General features: G+C 37.9%; 1 protein-coding gene across 4 annotated transcripts in view; it reads right to left on the bottom strand.

Moving 5' to 3' along the window:
• Window positions 1-21731, bottom strand: part of OSBPL8 (oxysterol binding protein like 8) — a 760079-nt gene that overhangs the window by 102889 nt on the left and 635459 nt on the right. For all 4 annotated transcript variants that reach the window (XM_053716764.1, XM_053716766.1, XM_053716765.1 and 1 more), the window contains 4 exons: window positions 8269-8339; window positions 4260-4340; window positions 3696-3797; window positions 1182-1385 (listed from right to left, as the gene is read on the bottom strand). In XM_053716764.1, coding sequence (XP_053572739.1) covers window positions 1182-1385; window positions 3696-3797; window positions 4260-4340; window positions 8269-8339 — 458 coding nt within the window. The remainder of the gene's footprint in view (window positions 1-1181; window positions 1386-3695; window positions 3798-4259; window positions 4341-8268; window positions 8340-21731) is intronic.

Genomic DNA, 21731 nt, shown 5'->3' with positions numbered 1-21731 from the left:
TTGGGTTACGGGTAAGAAAAGTGATACTTAACAGCTCTGCTGGGGTGCCCTTTGCCTCATCCTGCTGGCCAGGAGTGAATATCCCACTAGTCACTAGAAAGTTTTGTGGACTCTCCATGCCATAGGAAAGAAATAAATAGCTTATTTTAGCGCAATCCTCATTTGGTTAAATTGTTCATTACTTCATTAATAGCCAAACAAGATGCGGAAGAGAGGTAGACAGGGAATGAGAAAGAGGAAGAAGAGGAGAAAGAGAGGAGAGAGAAAGAGAGAAGAGAGAAAGAGAGAAAGTGTGAGAAAAGAGGGAGAAAGACAGAAGAAGAGAGGAGAGAATAAGAAAGATAAAGGAGAAAGGAGGGAAAGAGAAAATGAGAAACTGAAGTAAAGAGTGAAGGTGTAGGAAGAGGGAGAAAGATAAAGGAGAAAGTGAAGGTGGAGAAAGATAAAGGAGAATGTGAATGTGAAGGAAGAGGGAGAAAGATAAAGGAGAAAGTGAAGGTGAAGGAAGAGGGAGAAAGATAAAGGAGAAAGTGAAGGTGAAGGAAGAGGGAGAAAGATAAAGGAGAAAGTGAAGGTGGAGAAAGATAAAGGAGAAAGTGAAGGTGAAGGAAGAGGGAGAAAGATAAAGGAGAAAGTGAAGGTGAAGGAAGAGGGAGAAAGATAAAGGAGATAAAAGAGAAAGTGAAGGTGGAGAAAGATAAAGGAGAATGTGAAGGTGAAGGAAGAGGGAGAAAGATAAAGGAGAAAGTGAAGGGGAGAAAGATAAAGCAGAAAGTGAAGGTGAAGGAAGAGGGAGAAAGATAAAGGAGAAAGTGAAGGGGAGAAAGATAAAGGAGAAAGTGAAGGTGAAGGAAGAGGGAGAAAGATAAAGGAGAAAGTGAAGGTGGAGAAAGATAAAGAAGAAAGTGAAGGAAGAGGGAGAAAGATAAAGAAGGAGAAAGAGAAATACAGGAGAGGATGAGATAAAAAGAGGGGGAGATAGAATGAGAGAGAATGGAGAGATATAATAGAAAAAGAAAGAGACAGAGGAGAGAGAGAGGAGAGATAGAGAAGGAAGTAGAGAAAGTTTTACTGCTGTCCACATGAAATAGTGATTATAAGCAAACAAGGCCAGGTGGCTGAAATTGGTAATATTAATTATAGTTTAGATGCAGCCACCACTCATGATGCAGATGCCTTACCTTGACTGCCCAGATTGACTGCTCTAAGGGGTGGAAGAGTTTGAAGCAGAATCCGTCCTTCTTAGATGGTCTTTCAATGATCTCACAAGCATTTAAGAGCACAGTCCCAACCCATTGGCCATTTTTGTTTGTTTTGTAGATTAACAGCACTCCAGGTTTTAACACACACCAAAGCTTTGTCCAGCTCTTCAACGTTCCACGAATCTACATAAAATGTGCAACACTAATGACATGGAAAATAATATTTCAACATAGGTAAAAAGCTATCTATTTAAAAGCATTCAAATAAGAATGACAACTCACAGTTTCGCAATGTTCTGAAAGAAGACTGATTATTAAAAACTGAAATAGGTGCTTATCAGTATCATTTCATTTGTAAAGCTTAAAAAGCATAAAAGTCTGCATCTCCCATATTGCACTTTTATTTACGTAAATAAAGTCAGTTGGAAAAAAAAAAATTTTTTTTTGAATGAAAGTATTTTTGTAATACATGTGTATTAGCAATATGCTATTAGTAAAAGCAATTGCATATGTATATCTCCTGCGTACCCTCATTCAAAAAGCTTTAACTAGAAGCATTTTTCCTAATACAGACATAGTGCAGAAATTCGTCTATTTAAAATTGAAATGCACTAGTGCACACTTTAATTTTGACTATTATTTCCCTTTAAAGCTGAGTCGGAACATTTTCTTATTGCACTAGTTCTTGCTAATAACTATGTATTTAACACTCACAAAGGGGTTAAAGGGACAATGTACTGTAAAAAAAATCTCATTTAATGTGTTCACAATAGTCCATTTTACCTGCTGGGGTGTATTAAGTTGGTTAGAAATAGTGTTGTTACCTTTATATCGTTATGTTAAACACCTGGTTTTGCTTGTTGAAATTACCACCTACACTAAAAATGTAAATGTTATAGAAAAGTTTTGTAAACAAGAGGTGACTGCAGAAATCAACCTCCCAGTGGAGGGTGGGAGAGATAGTCCAGCTCACTTGAAAGGGTTTCCCGCAGCAGCTTTGAATAGAATCAACTCTTAACAGCTTGGCTGAGTGAATTGTCATATTAAAAGAGGCAACACACTACTGATTCTGCGCTGAACACAATCAGTAACTACCACTTTGACATATATTATATAATGCCCCTGTTTGGCTCAGTGGTCATGTTCAACTCTTGACCAGTAGTGTACCGCCAGTCCAGAGCTGACTTAGAGGGATACTAAATCCAAATTTTTCCTTTCATGATTCAGATAGAGCATGCAATTTTAAGCAACTTTCTAATTTACTCCTATTGTCAATCTTTCTTCGCTCTCTTGCTATCTTTATTTAAAAAGCAGGAATGTGATGCATAGGAGCCGGCCCATTTTTGGTTGAGAACCTGGGTTATGCTTGCTTATTGGTAGGTAAATGTAAGCCTGCAATAAGTAAGCACTATCCATGGTGCTGAACCTAAAATGGGCTGGCTGCTAAGATTTACATTCCTGCTTTTAAAATAAAGATAGCTAGAGAACAAAGAAAAATTGATAATAGGAGTAAATTAGAAAGTTGCTTAAAATTTCATGCTCTATCTGAATCATCAAAGAAAAAAAATGTGGGTTCAGTGTCCCTTTAAACTAGGCAAACAATGTTGTAAATATGAAAATGCTCTGATGCATTGCTTCTCAATTCAAGTCCTAAGGGATATCTAACAGGCCAGATATTCATTATATTTCTGAACTAGAGCACAGGCAGAATAATCAGCTGGTCAGTAACCATGGTAATTACCTCCCCTCAACCCAGGTAATCTTAGAAACCTGGGCTGGTCCTGAATTTAGCATTTTCTTATTATATCTATATCTGCACGTTAAATATTAATTTTATAGTTCATAAGCACACAGAGGCATACATACAAACAATAAGCTGGAAAAATATCACTATACTTTACCAGTCAGGGTAAAAAAGTCGCTATTCAGTCAGGAGTGCCTACTTAAAGGGACACTGAACCCAAATTTTTTCTTTCGTGATTCATATAGAGCATGCAATTTTAAGCAACTTTCTAATTTACTCCTATTATCATTTTTTCTTCGTTCACTTGCTAGCTTTATTTGAAAAATAAGGCATCTAAGCTTCTTTTTTGGTTCAGACCTCTGGGCAGCACTTTTTTATTGGTGGATGGATTTATCCACCAATCAGCAAGAATAACCCAAGTTATTCACCAAAAATGGGCTGGCATCTAAACTTACATTCTTGCATTTCAAATAAAGATACCAAGAGAATGAAGAAAATTTGATAATAGGAGTAAATTAGAAAGTTGCTTAAAATTGCATGCTCTACCAGAATCAAGAAAGAAAAAAAATTGGGTTCAGTGTCCCTTTAATAATAAATATATGATACAGCCTAAATTTTTACTTGCTCACTACAATTTCTTAATAAAGTTCTTACAATTTGACATGGCATTCCAACTTATTCACAACATAAAAAGCTCTCATTCCCATTCTAAGGCCTCCGGGGGTTACTTATTCGTGATGGAAACTCACCTTAAGCCAATCGGCCATAACAATAACAGAGGGGTCTGTGATTGTACTGAGCAGTTCTTTTGTGGCTCGCTTCTTTTCTTCCCTATAGTTCTTCTTCTGAACCTAACATGGGTTTACAAATAGGGAACCAATTTAATCAAAACAAGCTTTATACAGCACAAACATAAGTATAAAAGCTAGTTGCATATCCTGATTTACAACATGCTGAAAAGATCTTTAATGCCAAGCAGATCACTAGAATTGAAGTGGACACTATTGTAGTAATTTAAATGTGAAAATTTGGGGTTTTCCGCTGAACCCTAAGATGCTAGAGTACATTCTGCAGAATGCAACATTCTACACAGTGATTGCTTGATTAATATAGCAACTCATTTTAAAATCTATAACTATCTGACTACTGCAAATGGATTAGGTAAACATATGTGAGGGTTATCAAGAGGTATGTACTATGCTTTAAAACATTTATAGTTTATACAGATTTACTGCAATGAAGATATATATGTATCTATATATGCAATATGACTAATGCCCCTTTAAGGTTTGTAAATGTGTCTAGCAATTTACCTTAAGAGACTCCTTTTTTGTAAGTTTGCTTGAGGCAGATGCAATATCCTTTTCAGAACCATTGTATAATTTGGACTCAGACTATAAATAATAACAAAAATTAAGAATAAAAAAGTAACCAGAGAAAGGCAAAAAGTCAAAGGTGTTATCATTATGAAAACTTCAGACAAACTGATGCCAGTACCCTACCAATTGTGCGACAAGTACCATTAAACAGACAATGCAAGTACAATAATTGTTATCAATCTAAATCTACACATACTTACATATGAGCTTTGTTATATAATATTTACTTCAACATGTTTTATGCTTGTTCTAGAAATGTAACATCCCAATGAGTCATATAAATGTAACCCATACAGTTCAATATAGAACATATCACTTGTCACTTCAATGAAAGGGACAGTCTAGTCCAAATGAAACTTTCACGATTCAGATACGGCAAGTCATTTTAAACAACTTTCAATTTACTTTTATGATCAGATTTGCTTTGTTCTCTTGGTATTCTTATTTGCAAGCTAAACCTAGGTTGGCTCATATGCTATTTTCTAAGCACCTGAAGGCCACCTCTTATCTTAATGCATTTGACAGTTTTTCACAGCTGGAGGGTGTTAGTTAATGTGTGCCATATAGATAACATTGTGCTCACGCATGTGGAGTTACTTATGAGAGGGCACTGATTGGCTAAAATGCAAATCTTTAAAAAGAGCTGAAATAAAGGGCAGTCTGCAGAGACTTAGATACAAGGTAATCACAGAGGTAAAAAAGTATATTAATATAACCGTGTTGGTTATGCAAAACTGGGGAATGGATAATAAAGGGATTATCTATCTTTTTAAACAATCAAAATTCTGAAGTAGACTGTCCCTTTAACTTAATGTATATTAAAGGACCAGTAAATACATCAGATTTGCACAATTAACAAATGCATGATAACAAGACAATGCAATAGCACATAGTCTGAACTTCAAATGAGCCTGTAGGGGCAGGCTGGTATTCACAGCAAACCAGCTGGCTGGACCGGCTAACCAGGATACCCAAGGTAGAGGACTCTATGTCTTAACGGACTGTGTATACTGGATCCAGCAATATGGGAACAGGAGCTAGGTGCAAACACAGGCACACCACTGTGTGAATCTGAAGGAGTACACAGGTAAATAGGCAATCTGTGCAGGGTACTCACATTCTGTGGCGGCACTCAGTTGTGCCAGTAGAGGCAGGCTGGCTTTCTCAGCAACCCAGCTAGCTGTGTAGGGTATGAAGCAGGATACTAGGCAGCAGTCAGGATTGGCAGGTAGCTCAGAAATGAACAATTGCAATGAGGATATATGATTAAAAAAAGGGATTTTAATAAAAATTAAAAACAATAAAATACATATATTCCTCATGCACAGTAAGTAAGTGGCATGCAACGCGTTTCTCGGTGTCAACCGTTTCCTCAGGCATGTGTTCTAACTCTACATAAACATCTTATAAAGACCTGAGCTACCTGTACTGCCCCACCCTTCATGACAAAAGAAACCAATCACAAAGGCCCTTTGTTTAATTGCCCATTAGTTGATACACCTGCACACTTCTCATACCATACCCTGATAGGCTTGCAGGGTTTGTACGTGTGTTATGTTAAATGGGAGAGGAAAATAAACTAAATGTCTTTTTTCAAAAAAAAAGACATTGGAGTGCCTTTCCACATTGTGAGTACCCTGCACATGTCTTATATTTGTCGCTGGCTTCTTCAGATTCACACATACGGCGCCTCTTTCCTGTGTTTGATTCTAGATTTATAACCTTTGGAGGGTGAAGATCGAGTGCTGCCTTCAGTTCCATAGAAGACAGATACCTATACCAGATCGGGTTATCCTGGACTTTGTATATTTGTCTTTCATCCTGATCTAGGACTGGGTATAATATTGTGAATACACACACTTATATTGTATCTATGCTATATTAGTACTTTGTTGATTTTTGGTCTGAAACATCCACATATGGTCACGTAGGCCTACATATATATTGTACACCGTTCTTAGTAGCGCCCCCTATTGGGTTATTCCCTTTGTTCTGAACTTCAAATGAGAAGTAGATTTTTTTTTTTTCAGACAATTTTTAAAATTATGTCTATTTCCACTCCCACTGCATCATGTGACAACCATCAGCCAATCACAAATGCATATATGTATATACTGTGACTTCTTGCACATGCTCAGTAGGAGCTGGTGACTCAAAAAGTGTAAATATAAAAAGACTGTGCACAAGTGATGGTAAATGCAACAAGCCTGTCTAACATCAATCGATGCAACTATATAAATAACTGTGATTCATTCATAAAAACGTTCAACAATCCAGTTTACTATTGTATTGTAAATCAACCTGCTCAGTATATATTGTGTGCTCCGGCAGCCCCGCCACTAAGTGCAATACCCCCCCCCCCATGACGTTATCGCTGTTGTCCAATGAGATTTGAGGCATTTTGGCATGTTTGCATTTAGAAAGAAAACAAACAGTTCTTTTGCCTATGCTTTCAATACGTCATGGATCTTCTCAACCTTCCAGAGCTCAATTATAACAGCATCCAAATACAATTGAGCTGGCTTTTGAACTTTGCGCACGTCATAGCAAGCACGTCAGCAGAGCGTCAGGCATACGCAGAGATCAGGTGGGAACACTCTCTAATGCGCTGTGCACAAACCAGGAACAACAAGGAGGCGGAGTGAACGGATGCCATGATACAATAGTAAGAATCATATCATATAAATACCTAAGTGACTTTTTTTTAAATAAAGTTAGTGACTCCACTAGTTATCAGCTCTATTATTAGAATCATGCTTCTACAACTATATATATTACCGTTACTTTAATGGAAGAAAATTGGAAAGTTGTTTAAAATTGCATGTTCTATCTGAATCACGAAAGTTTAATTTTGACTTGAGTGTCCCTTTAATGAAGCAATCAAATTCCCAAAACATATTAAAGTTAACCTAACCATTACCATATGATACTGTGTTATTCTCTCCATATAATACTGTGTTATTGATTGTATACCAAGTAAATACATAGATAAAGACATCAGGTTGTTTTTTTAACCGTATTCACAACTGATTATACATTGTAATGGTCATTTTTCTCAACTAAAGTCATGTGACATACATCAATGTCTCATCAGCATGTTCATTTTTCTGTGAATATACAAAAAAATAGACATTATGGGATTATGTTTTTTTTTTTTTTTTTTTAAAGGTTTATGGAACATTTTCAATAAAAAATAAATAGAATTTATATACAGGTATTTATTTTATTCTAAATGTACACCTGTTACATGCCCCTTGTGCCAATCTCTAGACAAATAGGGAAGCTTACTTGTAAGTACCCTACCCTTTATGTGCTTTACTGTTAATCTGGGATCTGTTAAAGATGATGCCAAATAGTGCAATTCATAATTCAATTACAATGCCCATGTTGGTTTTGTGGTAGTATTAGGTCTATTTTGTGTATCTCACAGCAAAAATGAAACACGTTAGATAATATAAGTAAACTGGGATGCAGTTTAAAATTGGATGCTCTATTTGAAGCATAAAAGCTTAAAGGGATATGAAGCCAAACATTTTCTTTTATGGTTCAGATAGAGCAAACCATTTAAAAAAGTTTCCAATGTAGTTCTATTATCAAATTAGCTTCATTCCCTTGATAGTCTTTGTTGAAGAGATACCTAGGTAGGCATCTGGAGCACTACATGGCCAGGAAATAGTGCTGACATACAGTGCTCTTGCAAATGGATAATATTCTTGCAAACTGCTGTCATATTGTGTTCCAGAAATGGGCCGGCTCCTAAGCAAACGTCCCTGCTTTCAACAAGAGATACCAAGAGAATGAAAAAAATTTGATAGAAGTAAATTAGAAAGCTGTGTAAAATTGCACGCTCTAGCTCAATCGTGAATGAAACATTTTGGGTTTCTATCCCTTTAACACATTACTATATAGCAGAAATTTGTGTAATTAAGTAAATAAGACTTACTTTGCTTTTGGACATGGAGTTGGAAGAATCTTCTTTGCTCGGTAAGGCTTCATCCTTCCCTCTCTCGAACCCTACAATGAAAGGCAGATAGGTTCATATCCTTGGCTAAATAGACAGTTCATGAAGAGCTACTGTCACTCTTTAAACGAAAATAGTAATAAAGCAGGATAGCATGAAATCATTAAAGTTAATGCAAAGAAGTGCTGCATCAAAGGGACAGTCTACTGGATTTTATTATTGTTTAAAAAGATAGATAACGCCTTTACTACCCATTCCCCAGCTTTGCACAACCAACATTGTTATATTAATATACTTTATAACTGTAAACATGGCATATTTCTAAGCCCCTGCAGGCAGCCCTTATAGAAGTACTTTATTTATTTATTTTAGCTTTCTACAATCTTGCACTGCAGCCAGGCATTGCTAGTTCATGCGTGCTATTTAGATAATATTGTGCTCACTCCCATGGAAAATGATAGTGGGTTCACAAGAAACAGTACTAATTGGCTAAAATGCAAGACTGTACAAAGCGAAAAAAAACAACAAAAAACCAAAACACTGAGATAAGGGTGCAGTCTGCAGAAGCTTAGATATAGGTAATCACAGAGGCAAAACGTATATTAATATAACTGTGTTGGTTATGCAAAACTGGGGAATGGATAATAAAGGCATTATCTTTTTAAACGATAACAATTTTCAAGTAGACTGTCCCTTTAACTTGCATTTTATAGATCTGCATATTTTGAAAGTAAATAATTTTTTTTGCAGCAGTTAAAGGGACAGTGCAGTCAAAATTAAACTTTCATGAATCAATTCAATTTTAAACAACTTTCCAAATTACTTTTAACATCAAATTTACTTTGTTCTATTTGTATTTTTTGTTGAAAGCTAAACCTAGGTAGGTTCATATGCTAATTTCTAAGTCATTGAAGGCCATCTCTCATCTCGGTGCATTTTGACAGTTTTTCACAGTTAGATAGCCCTACTGTGTGTGCCATATAGATAACATTGTGCTCACTCCCATAGAGTTATTTATGAGTAAGCACTGATTGGCTAAAATGCAAGTCTGCCAAAAGCACTGAAGTTTAGATACAAGGTAATCACAAAGGTAAAAAGTATAGTAATATAACCGTGTTGGCTATGCAAAACTGGGGAATGGGTATTAAAGAGATTATCTTTTTAAACAATAACATTTCTTGAATAGACTGTCCCTTTAATTAAACTATAACAAATTAAAGGGAACTAAAAGTGCAAAAAAAGTGCTCATGTGTCAGTATGCAAGCAATAGTGCCGTAATACAATGCTCTGTGTGTTTAACTGCTATGGGTTAAACACACAGTTAAAATTAGCCCCGGATCAACAATGCAAATTTGGGAGCTAGCCGACCACATCTGAGTCAATTGTAAGAGACATTTCTGTATAGCACTAATCACCCACCAGCAGTGCATTGCTACCTCTGAGCCTACCTAAGTATGATTTTCAACAAATGATACCAAAAGAATGAAGTATATGTGATTTTAGAAGTAAAATGAAAAATCTCTTAAAATTCAACGCTCCATCTGAATCATGAAAGTTTTTTTTTTACTCCCATGTCCCTTTAACCTGGCCTACAATAGTGGTGTGTAGAGGAGATGGACCGGCTACTTCAGAAGCATCTACTTGTATACAAAAATGCACAATATTTATTAGTAGATTGAGAAGAAGGGATGCATTACCTTTAACATCTTTCTAAATTATTATTCTGAAATCCGATGTGGAAAGGTAAAGCCCCTGAGTATTCTTTATAAAACAGTACTGCACTAGTAGAATGAGAAACCTAACAATCTCTTGATCTATAGCTTCCGGCATGGCTGAAAGGTTTTTAGCACACGCTTCAGAATAGAAATAGACTATTTATTTATCACAATAACTTTATTTCTGCAATGGCTACAGGATTTTGGGAATTTAGAATCCTACAATATTAGATCTGTTATATTAGGTACAAAATGAATGACCTGGAGAGAAACTCAAATTAAACGTTTAAATAAAAAGTCTATACTACCCCAGCAATGTTATCTAAACGGGTTAAGAAGCAATTGTATTCCCGTTCTAGATGCAACTACTCCAAGGGCACCATAGTACATTCTTAGTGAGTTGTCCGAAAATTAAACGATTATGCTACAGAGTTAATGATTGGCTATCAAAAGCATTGCAAAATAAGATTAGGAGTATTATCCTGAAAATTTAAAGTCTTCTTGGCTGATAAAAAATTTTGATACGGGCAATACCACTCTGGTTAATACGGCAATACTGTGCGGCAGAAATCTGATTTTTTTTAAATGGAAATCCTTTAAAGCCCTCAGTATTTCAGAATGTTTTATCAGCTTATTGTGGCACAATGACACATTTGTTACATCTGAACAACGTATAAAACTCTTTTTTACTAAATGGTCCAGCGTAATTATATCTGCCCCCTGTAATACCCAAGTACAACTGATCTCTCCCTTTAACATTTCTATTTCTGAATATCTAAGATCAGCAATACAAAAACAGAATTTATGTTTACCTGATAAATTACTTTCTCCAACGGTGTGTCCGGTCCACGGCGTCATCCTTACTTGTGGGATATTCTCTTCCCCAACAGGAAATGGCAAAGAGCCCAGCAAAGCTGGTCACATGATCCCTCCTAGGCTCCGCCTACCCCAGTCATTCGACCGACGTTAAGGAGGAATATTTGCATAGGAGAAACCATATGATACCGTGGTGACTGTAGTTAAAGAAAATAAATTATCAGACCTGATTAAAAAACCAGGGCGGGCCGTGGACCGGACACACCGTTGGAGAAAGTAATTTATCAGGTAAACATAAATTCTGTTTTCTCCAACATAGGTGTGTCCGGTCCACGGCGTCATCCTTACTTGTGGGAACCAATACCAAAGCTTTAGGACACGGATGAAGGGAGGGAGCAAATCAGGTCACCTAAATGGAAGGCACCACGGCTTGCAAAACCTTTCTCCCAAAAATAGCCTCAGAAGAAGCAAAAGTATCAAACTTGTAAAATTTGGTAAAAGTGTGCAGTGAAGACCAAGTCGCTGCCCTACATATCTGATCAACAGAAGCCTCGTTCTTGAAGGCCCATGTGGAAGCCACAGCCCTAGTGGAATGAGCTGTGATTCTTTCAGGAGGCTGCCGTCCGGCAGTCACATAAGCCAATCTGATGATGCTTTTAATCCAAAAAGAGAGAGAGGTAGAAGTTGCTTTTTGACCTCTCCTTTTACCAGAATAAACAACAAACAAGGAAGATGTTTGTCTAAAATCCTTTGTAGCATCTAAATAGAATTTTAGAGCGCGAACAACATCCAAATTGTGCAACAAACGTTCCTTCTTCGAAACTGGTTTCGGACACAAAGAAGGTACGACTATCTCCTGGTTAATGTTTTTGTTAGAAACAACTTTTGGAAGAAAACCAGGTTTAGTACGTAAAACCACCTTATCTGCATGGAACACCAGATAAGGAGGAGAACACTGCAGAGCAGATAATTCTGAAACTCTTCTAGCAGAAGAAATTGCAACCAAAAACAAAACTTTCCAAGATAATAACTTAATATCAACGGAATGTAAGGGTTCAAACGGAACCCCCTGAAGAACTGAAAGAACTAAGTTGAGACTCCAAGGAGGAGTCAAAGGTTTGTAAACAGGCTTGATTCTAACCAGAGCCTGAACAAAGGCTTGAACATCTGGCACAGCTGCCAGCTTTTTGTGAAGTAACACAGACAAGGCAGAAATCTGTCCCTTCAAGGAACTTGCAGATAATCCTTTCTCCAATCCTTCTTGAAGAAAGGATAGAATCTTAGGAATCTTAACCTTGTCCCAAGGGAATCCTTTAGATTCACACCAACAGATATATTTTTTCCATATTTTGTGGTAAATTTTTCTAGTTACAGGCTTTCTGGCCTGAACAAGAGTATCAATAACAGAATCTGAGAACCCTCGTTTTGATAAGATCAAGCGTTCAATCTCCAAGCAGTCAGCTGGAGTGAGATCAGATTCGGATGTTCGAACGGACCTTGAACAAGAAGGTCTCGTCTCAAAGGTAGCTTCCATGGTGGAGCCGATGACATATTCACCAGATCTGCATACCAAGTCCTGCGTGGCCACGCAGGAGCTATCAAGATCACCGACGCCCTCTCTTGATTGATCCTGGCTACCAGCCTGGGGATGAGAGGAAACGGCGGGAATACATAAGCTAGTTTGAAGGTCCAAGGTGCTACTAGTGCATCTACTAGAGTCGCCTTGGGATCCCTGGATCTGGACCCGTAGCAAGGAACCTTGAAGTTCTGACGAGAGGCCATCAGATCCATGTCTGGAATGCCCCACAGTTGAGTAATTTGGGCAAAGATTTCCGGATGGAGTTCCCACTCCCCTGGATGTAATGTCTGACGACTCAGAAAATCCGCTTCCCAATTTTCCACTCCTGGGATGTGGATTGCAGATAGGTGGCAGGAGTGAGTCTCCGCCCATTGAATGATTTTGGTCACTTCTTCCATCGCCAGGGAACTCCTTGTTCCCCCCTGATGGTTGATGTACGCAACAGTCGTCATGTTGTCTGATTGAAACCGTATGAACTTGGCCTTTGCTAGCTGAGGCCAAGCCTTGAGAGCATTGAATATCGCTCTCAGTTCCAGAATATTTATCGGTAGAAGAGATTCTTCCCGAGACCAAAGACCCTGAGCTTTCAGGGGTCCCCAGACCGCGCCCCAGCCCATCAGACTGGCGTCGGTCGTGACAATGACCCACTCTGGTCTGCGGAAGGTCATCCCTTGTGACAGGTTGTCCAGGGACAGCCACCAACGGAGTGAGTCTCTGGTCCTCTGATTTACTTGTATCTTCGGAGACAAGTCTGTATAGTCCCCATTCCACTGACTGAGCATGCACAGTTGTAATGGTCTTAGATGAATGCGCGCAAAAGGAACTATGTCCATTGCCGCTACCATCAAACCTATTACTTCCATGCACTGCGCTATGGAAGGAAGAGGAACGGAATGAAGTGTTTGACAAGAGTTTAGAAGTTTTGTCTTTCTGGCCTCTGTCAGAAAAATCCTCATTTCTAAGGAGTCTATTATTGTTCCCAAGAAGGGAACCCTTGTCGACGGAGATAGAGAACTTTTTTCCACGTTCACTTTCCATCCGTGAGATCTGAGAAAGGCCAGGACTATGTCCGTGTGAGCCTTTGCTTGAGGAAGGGACGACGCTTGAATCAGAATGTCGTCCAAGTAAGGAACTACTGCAATGCCCCTTGGTCTTAGTACCGCTAGAAGGGACCCTAGTACCTTTGTGAAAATCCTTGGAGCAGTGGCTAATCCGAAAGGAAGCGCCACGAACTGGTAATGCTTGTCCAGGAATGCGAACCTTAGGAACCGATGATGTTCCTTGTGGATAGGAATATGTAGATACGCATCCTTTAAATCCACCGTGGTCATGAATTGACCTTCCTGGATGGAAGGAAGAATTGTTCGAATGGTTTCCATTTTGAACGATGGAACCTTGAGAAACTTGTTTAAGATCTTGAGATCTAAGATTGGTCTGAACGTTCCCTCTTTTTTGGGAACTATGAACAGATTGGAGTAGAACCCCATCCCTTGTTCTCCTAATGGAACAGGATGAATCACTCCCATTTTTAACAGGTCTTCTACACAATGTAAGAATGCCTGTCTCTTTATATGGTCTGAAGACAATTGAGACCTGTGGAACCTCCCCCTTGGGGGAAGCCCCTTGAATTCCAGAAGATAACCTTGGGAGACTATTTCTAGTGCCCAAGGATCCAGAACATCTCTTGCCCAAGCCTGAGCAAAGAGAGAGAGTCTGCCCCCCACCAGATCCGGTCCCGGATCGGGGGCCAACATTTCATGCTGTCTTGGTAGCAGTGGCAGGTTTCTTGGCCTGCTTTCCCTTGTTCCAGCCTTGCATTGGTCTCCAGGCTGGCTTGGCTTGAGAAGTATTACCCTCTTGCTTAGAGGACGTAGCACTTGGGGCTGGTCCGTTTCTACGAAAGGGACGAAAATTAGGTTTATTTTTGGCCTTGAAAGACCTATCCTGAGGAAGGGCGTGGCCCTTACCCCCAGTGATATCAGAGATAATCTCTTTCAAGTCAGGGCCAAACAGCGTTTTCCCCTTGAAAGGAATGTTAAGTAGTTTGTTCTTGGAAGACGCATCCACTGACCAAGATTTCAACCAAAGCGCTCTGCGCGCCACAATAGCAAACCCAGAATTTTTCGCCGCTAACCTAGCCAATTGCAAAGTGGCGTCTAGGGTGAAAGAATTGGCCAATTTGAGAGCACGGATTCTGTCCATAATCTCCTCATAAGGAGGAGAATCACTATCGATCGCCTTTACTAGCTCATCGAACCAGAAACACGCGGCTGTAGTGACAGGGACAATGCATGAAATTGGTTGTAGAAGGTAACCTTGCTGAACAAACATCTTTTTAAGCAAACCTTCTAATTTTTTATCCATAGGATCTTTGAAAGCACAACTATCTTCTATGGGTATAGTGGTGCGTTTGTTTAAAGTAGAAACCGCTCCCTCGACCTTGGGGACTGTCTGCCATAAGTCCTTTCTGGGGTCGACCATAGGAAACAATTTTTTAAATATGGGGGGGAGGGACGAAAGGTATACCGGGCCTTTCCCATTCTTTATTTACAATGTCCGCCACCCGCTTGGGTATAGGAAAAGCTTCTGGGAGCCCCGGGACCTCTAGGAACTTGTCCATTTTACATAGTTTCTCTGGGATGATCAAATTCTCACAATCATCCAGAGTGGATAATACCTCCTTAAGCAGAGCGCGGAGATGTTCCAACTTAAATTTAAATGTAATCACATCGGGTTCAGCTTGTTGAGAAATTTTCCCTGAATCTGAAATTTCTCCCTCAGACAAAACCTCCCTGGCCCCCTCAGACTGGTGTAGGGGCATTTCAGAACCATTATCATCAGCGTCCCCATGCTCTTCAGTATCTAAAACAGAGCAGTCGCGCTTGCGCTGATAAGTGGGCATTTTGGCTAAAATGTTTTTGATAGAATTATCCATTACAGACGTTAATTGTTGCATAGTAAGGAGTATTGGCGCGCTAGATGTACTAGGGGTCTCCTGAGTGGGCAAGACTGGTGTAGACGAAGGAGGGAATGATGCAGTACCATGCTTACTCCCCTCACTTGAGGAATCATCTTGGGCATCATTTTCAGTGTCACATAAATCACATCTATTTAAATGAGAAGGAACCTTGGCTTCCCCACATTCAGAACACAGTCTATCTGGTAGTTCAGACATGTTAAACAGGCATAAACTTGATAACAAAGTACAAAAAACGTGTTAAAATAAAACCGTTACTGTCACTTTAAATTTTAAACTGAACACACTTTATTACTGCAATTGCGAAAAAGTATGAAGGAATTGTTCAAAATTCACCAAAATTTCACCACAGTGTCTTAAAGCCTTAAAAGTATTGCACACCAAATTTGGAAGCTTTAACCCTTAAAATAACGGAACCGGAGCCGTTTTTATCTTTAACCCCTTTACAGTCCCTGGTATCTGCTTTGCTGAGACCCAACCAAGCCCAAAGGGGAATACGATACCAAATGACGCCTTCAGAAAGTCTTTTCTATGTATCAGAGCTCCTCACACATGCGACTGCATGTCATGCTTCTCAAAAACAAGTGCGCAATACCGGCGCGAAAATGAGGCTCTGCCTATGATTAGGGAAAACCCCTAGAGAATAAGGTGTCTAACACAGTGCCTGCCGATATTATTTTACAAAAATACCCAGATTAAATGATTCCTCAAGGCTAAATATGTGTATATATGAATCGATTTAGCCCAGAAAATGTCTACAGTCTTAATAAGCCCTTGTGAAGCCCTTATTTACTGTCTGAATAAAAATGGCTTACCGGATCCCATAGGGAAAATGACAGCTTCCAGCATTACATCGTCTTGTTAGAATGTGTCATACCTCAAGCAGCAAAAGACTGCTCACTGTTCCCCCAACTGAAGTTAATTCCTCTCAACAGTCCTGTGTGGAACAGCCATGGATTTTAGTAACGGTTGCTAAAATCATTTTCCTCTTACAAACAGAAATCTTCATCTCTTTTCTGTTTCAGAGTAAATAGTACATACCAGCACTATTTTAAAATAACAAACTCTTGATTGAATAAAAAAACTACAGTTAAACACTAAAAAACTCTAAGCCATCTCCGTGGAGATGTTGCCTGTACAACGGCAAAGAGAATGACTGGGGTAGGCGGAGCCTAGGAGGGATCATGTGACCAGCTTTGCTGGGCTCTTTGCCATTTCCTGTTGGGGAAGAGAATATCCCACAAGTAAGGATGACGCCGTGGACCGGACACACCTATGTTGGAGAAAAGGTATTTTACTAGATTTTTGGGGATACGGGATGGAGATTTAGTGGAAATTTTCTTTTCTTCTCCCCGCATAAGGTAAATTACAATGGAATCTTTTTGGTTTATTAAAATTTTTGTGTTCTGCGAATAGTTTGTTCTATATGATAAGTAAATTCTATATTCTATATGATGAAGTAAAAGGCATATAATGATAATTTTTGCTATGTAACTATTGAAATATCCTGCCTCATAAAAATATATTATGTATTTGCATTAAAAACTCAATAAAAAGATTTAAACATTTTTTTATTTCTGCAAGAGCTATTATACAAAAACAATTATCTGTGTTAAGGTTAACAGAAACATATTCAGCTATATTTGTTAATAGGTTACAAGAATGCAGCACCAATACAATACAGGTCTTAAAGGGACAGGGACATCTACTGTTGCAAGCTCATTTATAGGTAAAGTACATTAAAAAGGTGCCCTTTAGGCAAATTTAATGCTATATGGGTGCTGTGTGCACATATAGGCAGGTATACTCTTTACATAGTGTAATATAAGAAAACAAAACAAGGCCTCCTGGTGCAGTACAGTTATAAATATAAATCTTCTTTAGTTTTCATATATTGCAGAGTGGAATTGGAGGCTAAATAAGAAGAGCTCCCAGTGTGTTGTGCCCGTTTGCAATCCTGGTCTATGTAATACTTGTTTGATATTGGAAAACAAAATTTATGCTTACCTGATAAATTTCTTTCTTTTGCGATGTACCGAGCCCACGGTTTCATCCTTACTTGTGGGATATTATCCTTCCCAACAGGAAGTGGCAAAGAGAACACCCACAGCTGAGCTGTCTATATAGCTCCCCCCTCAACTCCACCCCCCAGTCATTCAACCGAAGGCCAAGGAAGAAAAAGGAGAAACTATAAGGTGCAGAGGTGACTGAAGTTTTCAATAAAAACTACTTTCTGTCTTGAATAAACAGGGCGGGCCGTGGACTCGGTACATCGCAAAAGAAAGAAATTTATCAGGTAAGCATACATTTTGTTTTCTTTTGCAAGATGTACCGAGTCCACGGTTTCATCCTTACTTGTGGGATACCAATACCAAAGCTTTAGGACACGGATGAAGGGAGGGACAAGACAGGAACCTAAACGGAAGGCACCACTGCTTGCAAAACCTTTCTAACAGTTTATCACCTCTTTCACTTTACCCTTCCTGCTTAGAGCCGGCAAAGAGAATGACTGGGGGGTGGAGTTAAGGGGGGAGCTATATAGACAGCTCTGCTGTGGGTGTTCTCTTTGCCACTTCCTGTTGGGAAGGATAATATCCCACAAGTAAGGATGATATTGTGGACTCAGTACATCTTGCAAAAGAAAGATGTTTTATTTCAAACATTGTTTCACATTGTCTGCACATTGTATCAAGAGCCATTTTCCATCTCTTGTGTATTGTATTTTAGTGCTCCCTAGTATCCCTGCCTAGGAAACATCTTTACATAATAGTGTGCAGAGCATACTTACCATTTGGCATCTGTGCACAAACAGTTAAAGGACCAGTAAACACAATACATTTGCCTAATTAACAAATGCAAGATAACAAGACAATGCAATAGCACTTAGTCTGAGCTTTAAATGAGTAGTAGATTTTTTTCTGACAATTTTAAGTTATGTCTATATCCACTCCCCCTGTACCATGTGACAGCCATCAGCTAATCACAAATGCATACACGTACCATTTGACAGCCATCAGCCAATCACAAATGCATATACGTTTATTCTGTGAAATCTTGCACATGCTCAGTAGTAGCTAACGACTCAAAAAGTTTAAATAAAAATACTGTGCCTATTTTGTTAATGGAAGTAAATTGGAAAGTTGTTTAAAATTTCATGCCCTATCTGAATAATGAAAGTTTAATTTTGACTTGTGTCCCTTTAATGTTGGAGTTAAAAATAAAAAAACTGAAAGCTCCCATTACAACAGATTCTGCTTGCTAACTAGCTATCATGTATGTCCCTTTACTTGTACCTATTTAGAATGTTCCTGCATTTGCAGCAGTGCAAGGCTAGCTGTCAGCAACATAAACATATTTTCTATACTGATACCAGATACATTAGTAAGAAACTATTTTAACTATTTAAAGCTTCAAATATCTTAAAATCTTAACATCAAATCTAGTATTTTTTCCTCATAAATGGTTGAACAACAATCATTTCATACTCTGCTGGGATTTTATCTCAGGAGCACACAGACAGCATTAGAACAGAACAAGGCAGGGAACACCTGATGGATAAAAACAGCTATTAAAAAGAAAATCATCTCCCCAAGGAAAAACACACTCCAACAAAACCAGCACTTAATTATACCAGCAAACTGCAGATAAACATGATGATCTGCACAATATCTCAAGTGTTATGGAAAGTAGTTTTCTTTCTTGCACTACATACAAGTTATTTTAAAGGAAACCACATTTGTTTTTATTTTTTAGGTAGGCTTGTCTCTGTCCACCAATAGAATTGCTGCAGTACTAGTTGTGCACCACAAATAAACAGCTTTCAACTAACTTTTCCCCATATTATATATTTTTTTTCTTTTTCTGTAAAGGAATACTCCTGTACAAATTAGACTTTCATAATTCAGACTTTTTTTTAAAATAACTTTCCAATTTACTTTTGCGAATTTGTTTGCGTTTTCTTGATATCCTGAGCTCACCTTGGATTACTCTTTAACAAAGGATACCAAGAAGAAAAATCAAAAGTTATTCCATGCTCTATCCATTCCATTTAAGTTTAGTTTTTACTTTGCTGTCTTTTTAAAGAGAAAAAAAATGACATAAGCTGACTAAACTTTCTACACAACAAAAGAAGAAATAAAAAGGGGGTAATTAATTGACTTCTCAGGGAAGCGGTTGTTCCTCATATTAATAAAACAAACAAACCTAAATTGGCCACATTCAGATGCTGTGGCCCTGAGGCTATCTATCACAGGCACTGACAGTGTCCCACCCACAGAATGAAGACCTTGTACATTACTTGTTAAACTGCTCATACAATTTACGTGTAATTAGATCATTCATTTATATATATTTATATATATATATATATATATATATATATATATATATATATATATATATATATAAAAAATCTATATTTCTGACTAACATTTCATAATGCATGTAAAGTGTGTCAGAAGAGAAAATGAGGACCAGTGATCTACAGAAACCTAAATTGACCTAATATTTTCTAACTATATTTCCGCTAACAGGTGTCACATATGCAAACCGTGCCTTTCAATAACAACGTAGAACATTAAATACAATATAATTGCATAACCACACATGCATAATAAACGTTCTTGTTTTTTTTTTTTACTTTCATCTGGGACTCGAGCCTTAGGTCATAGGTTGAAGACATCTTGCATACAAATATCTACAGAATAAGTAAAAATGTCACGTTAAAATAATTACCCTCACCTGGCCTGTTAAAGGGTCCCTGACAGATGCCACAGTTAAATGGGTATTAGACTAAAAAAAAGTGCACCTCAAACAGCATTGTCTAATGTTAAAATTCATGTTTCAAGCTGTATAAAAGTATTTTAAAAGAGGGAGTGTGTATCTTAAACATATCCGTTTCATGACCATACCACAGTGATATAACACGCAAAGACCGAACATTTCATACTGGTTTTGGTTAGACCAACCTGAAACAGTTCAAACAGAGCAAAGAAAACTGCTCTGGGAAGTTACAGCGCATGCAATGAAAACGTCATTTCCATTAGATAAGCAATTTATTTGCTCTGCTTTGTTTCAATAAAAAAAAAATCTTTATTTGTGTTTATCATATTATACAGTGTTATATGGAGAAAGTGGTGACACCATCAAGAGTAAAGTCAAATATTAATCTAATTAGGATTATTGGAGCATAACATGTTAAAATAAAAAAAATCCTGGTCTATTATCAATTCTGCTTACTTCTCTTGGTATCGTTTGTTAAAGAGAAATCTTAGGTGAGCTCAGGAGCGTGCACGTGTGCAAACATCTGGCAGCTGCGTTTTCAACAATGTTGGTAGCAATGTTAGTTGCAAACACTCCTGTCATAGAATGCTAAATACATGAGCTCCTATCGGCCTATCTAGATTTACTCTTCAAGAAAGGATACCAGGAACAAAACAAATCCAATAAATATAAATTGGAAAGATGTTTGTTCTCTTGGTATTCTTTGTGGAAACCTAAACCTCGGTAGGCTCATATGCTAATTTTTAAGCCGTTGAAGTGCCTCTTCTCTCAGTGCATTTTGACAGTTTGATAGCCCTACTGTGTGTGCCATATAGATAACATTTTGGTCACTCCCATGGAGTTATTTAAGAGAAACCACTGATTGGCTAAAATGCATGTCTGTCAAAAGAACTGAGATATAGGCTAGTCTGCAGGGGCTTAGATACAAGGTAACCACAGAGGTAAAAAGTGTATTAATATAACAGTGTTGGTTATGCAAAACTAGGGAATAAGTAATAAAGGGATTATCTATTTTATTATTTGAAACAATAAGCATTTGCAAGTAGACTGTCCCTTTATGACTTCCGAATTTCTCTGCTTAATAAAAGAAGTTGGCCAGACTGTAAGCGCAAAAATATATTACCTGATAAATTAATTTATTTCATGGTGGTGAGAGTTCACAAGCCATTACTACCTGGGAATTTCACTCCTGGCCACTAGGAGTAGAGTCCCAAAACTCTAAGAGCCCTTAAAAGCCTTCCCACCTTACTGGTAAACTAGTCTGATGTATAAGTCAAGCAAGAAGAAGAAAGGTGGGAAAGGACTCATCACCATGAAAGAAATTAATTTATCAGACAAGCATACATTATATTTTTGTTTCATAAAAGTGGTGAGAGTTCATGAGCTATTATTCCTGGGAAACTAATACCTAATCTGTGGAGTCCACGAGTAATGAGGGCGAGACAAAATAATCATATTTTTTAAAATCAAATCCCTATATATATATATATATATATATATATATATATATATATATATATATATATATATATATATATATATATATATATATATATATATATATATATATATATAT

Source organism: Bombina bombina, chromosome 6, assembly GCF_027579735.1.
Source record: "Bombina bombina isolate aBomBom1 chromosome 6, aBomBom1.pri, whole genome shotgun sequence".
NCBI classification, from domain to species: Eukaryota; Metazoa; Chordata; class Amphibia; order Anura; family Bombinatoridae; genus Bombina; species Bombina bombina.
The sequence above is the reverse complement of the archived record's forward strand: the minus strand, read 5'-3'. Positions and strand labels throughout refer to the sequence as shown.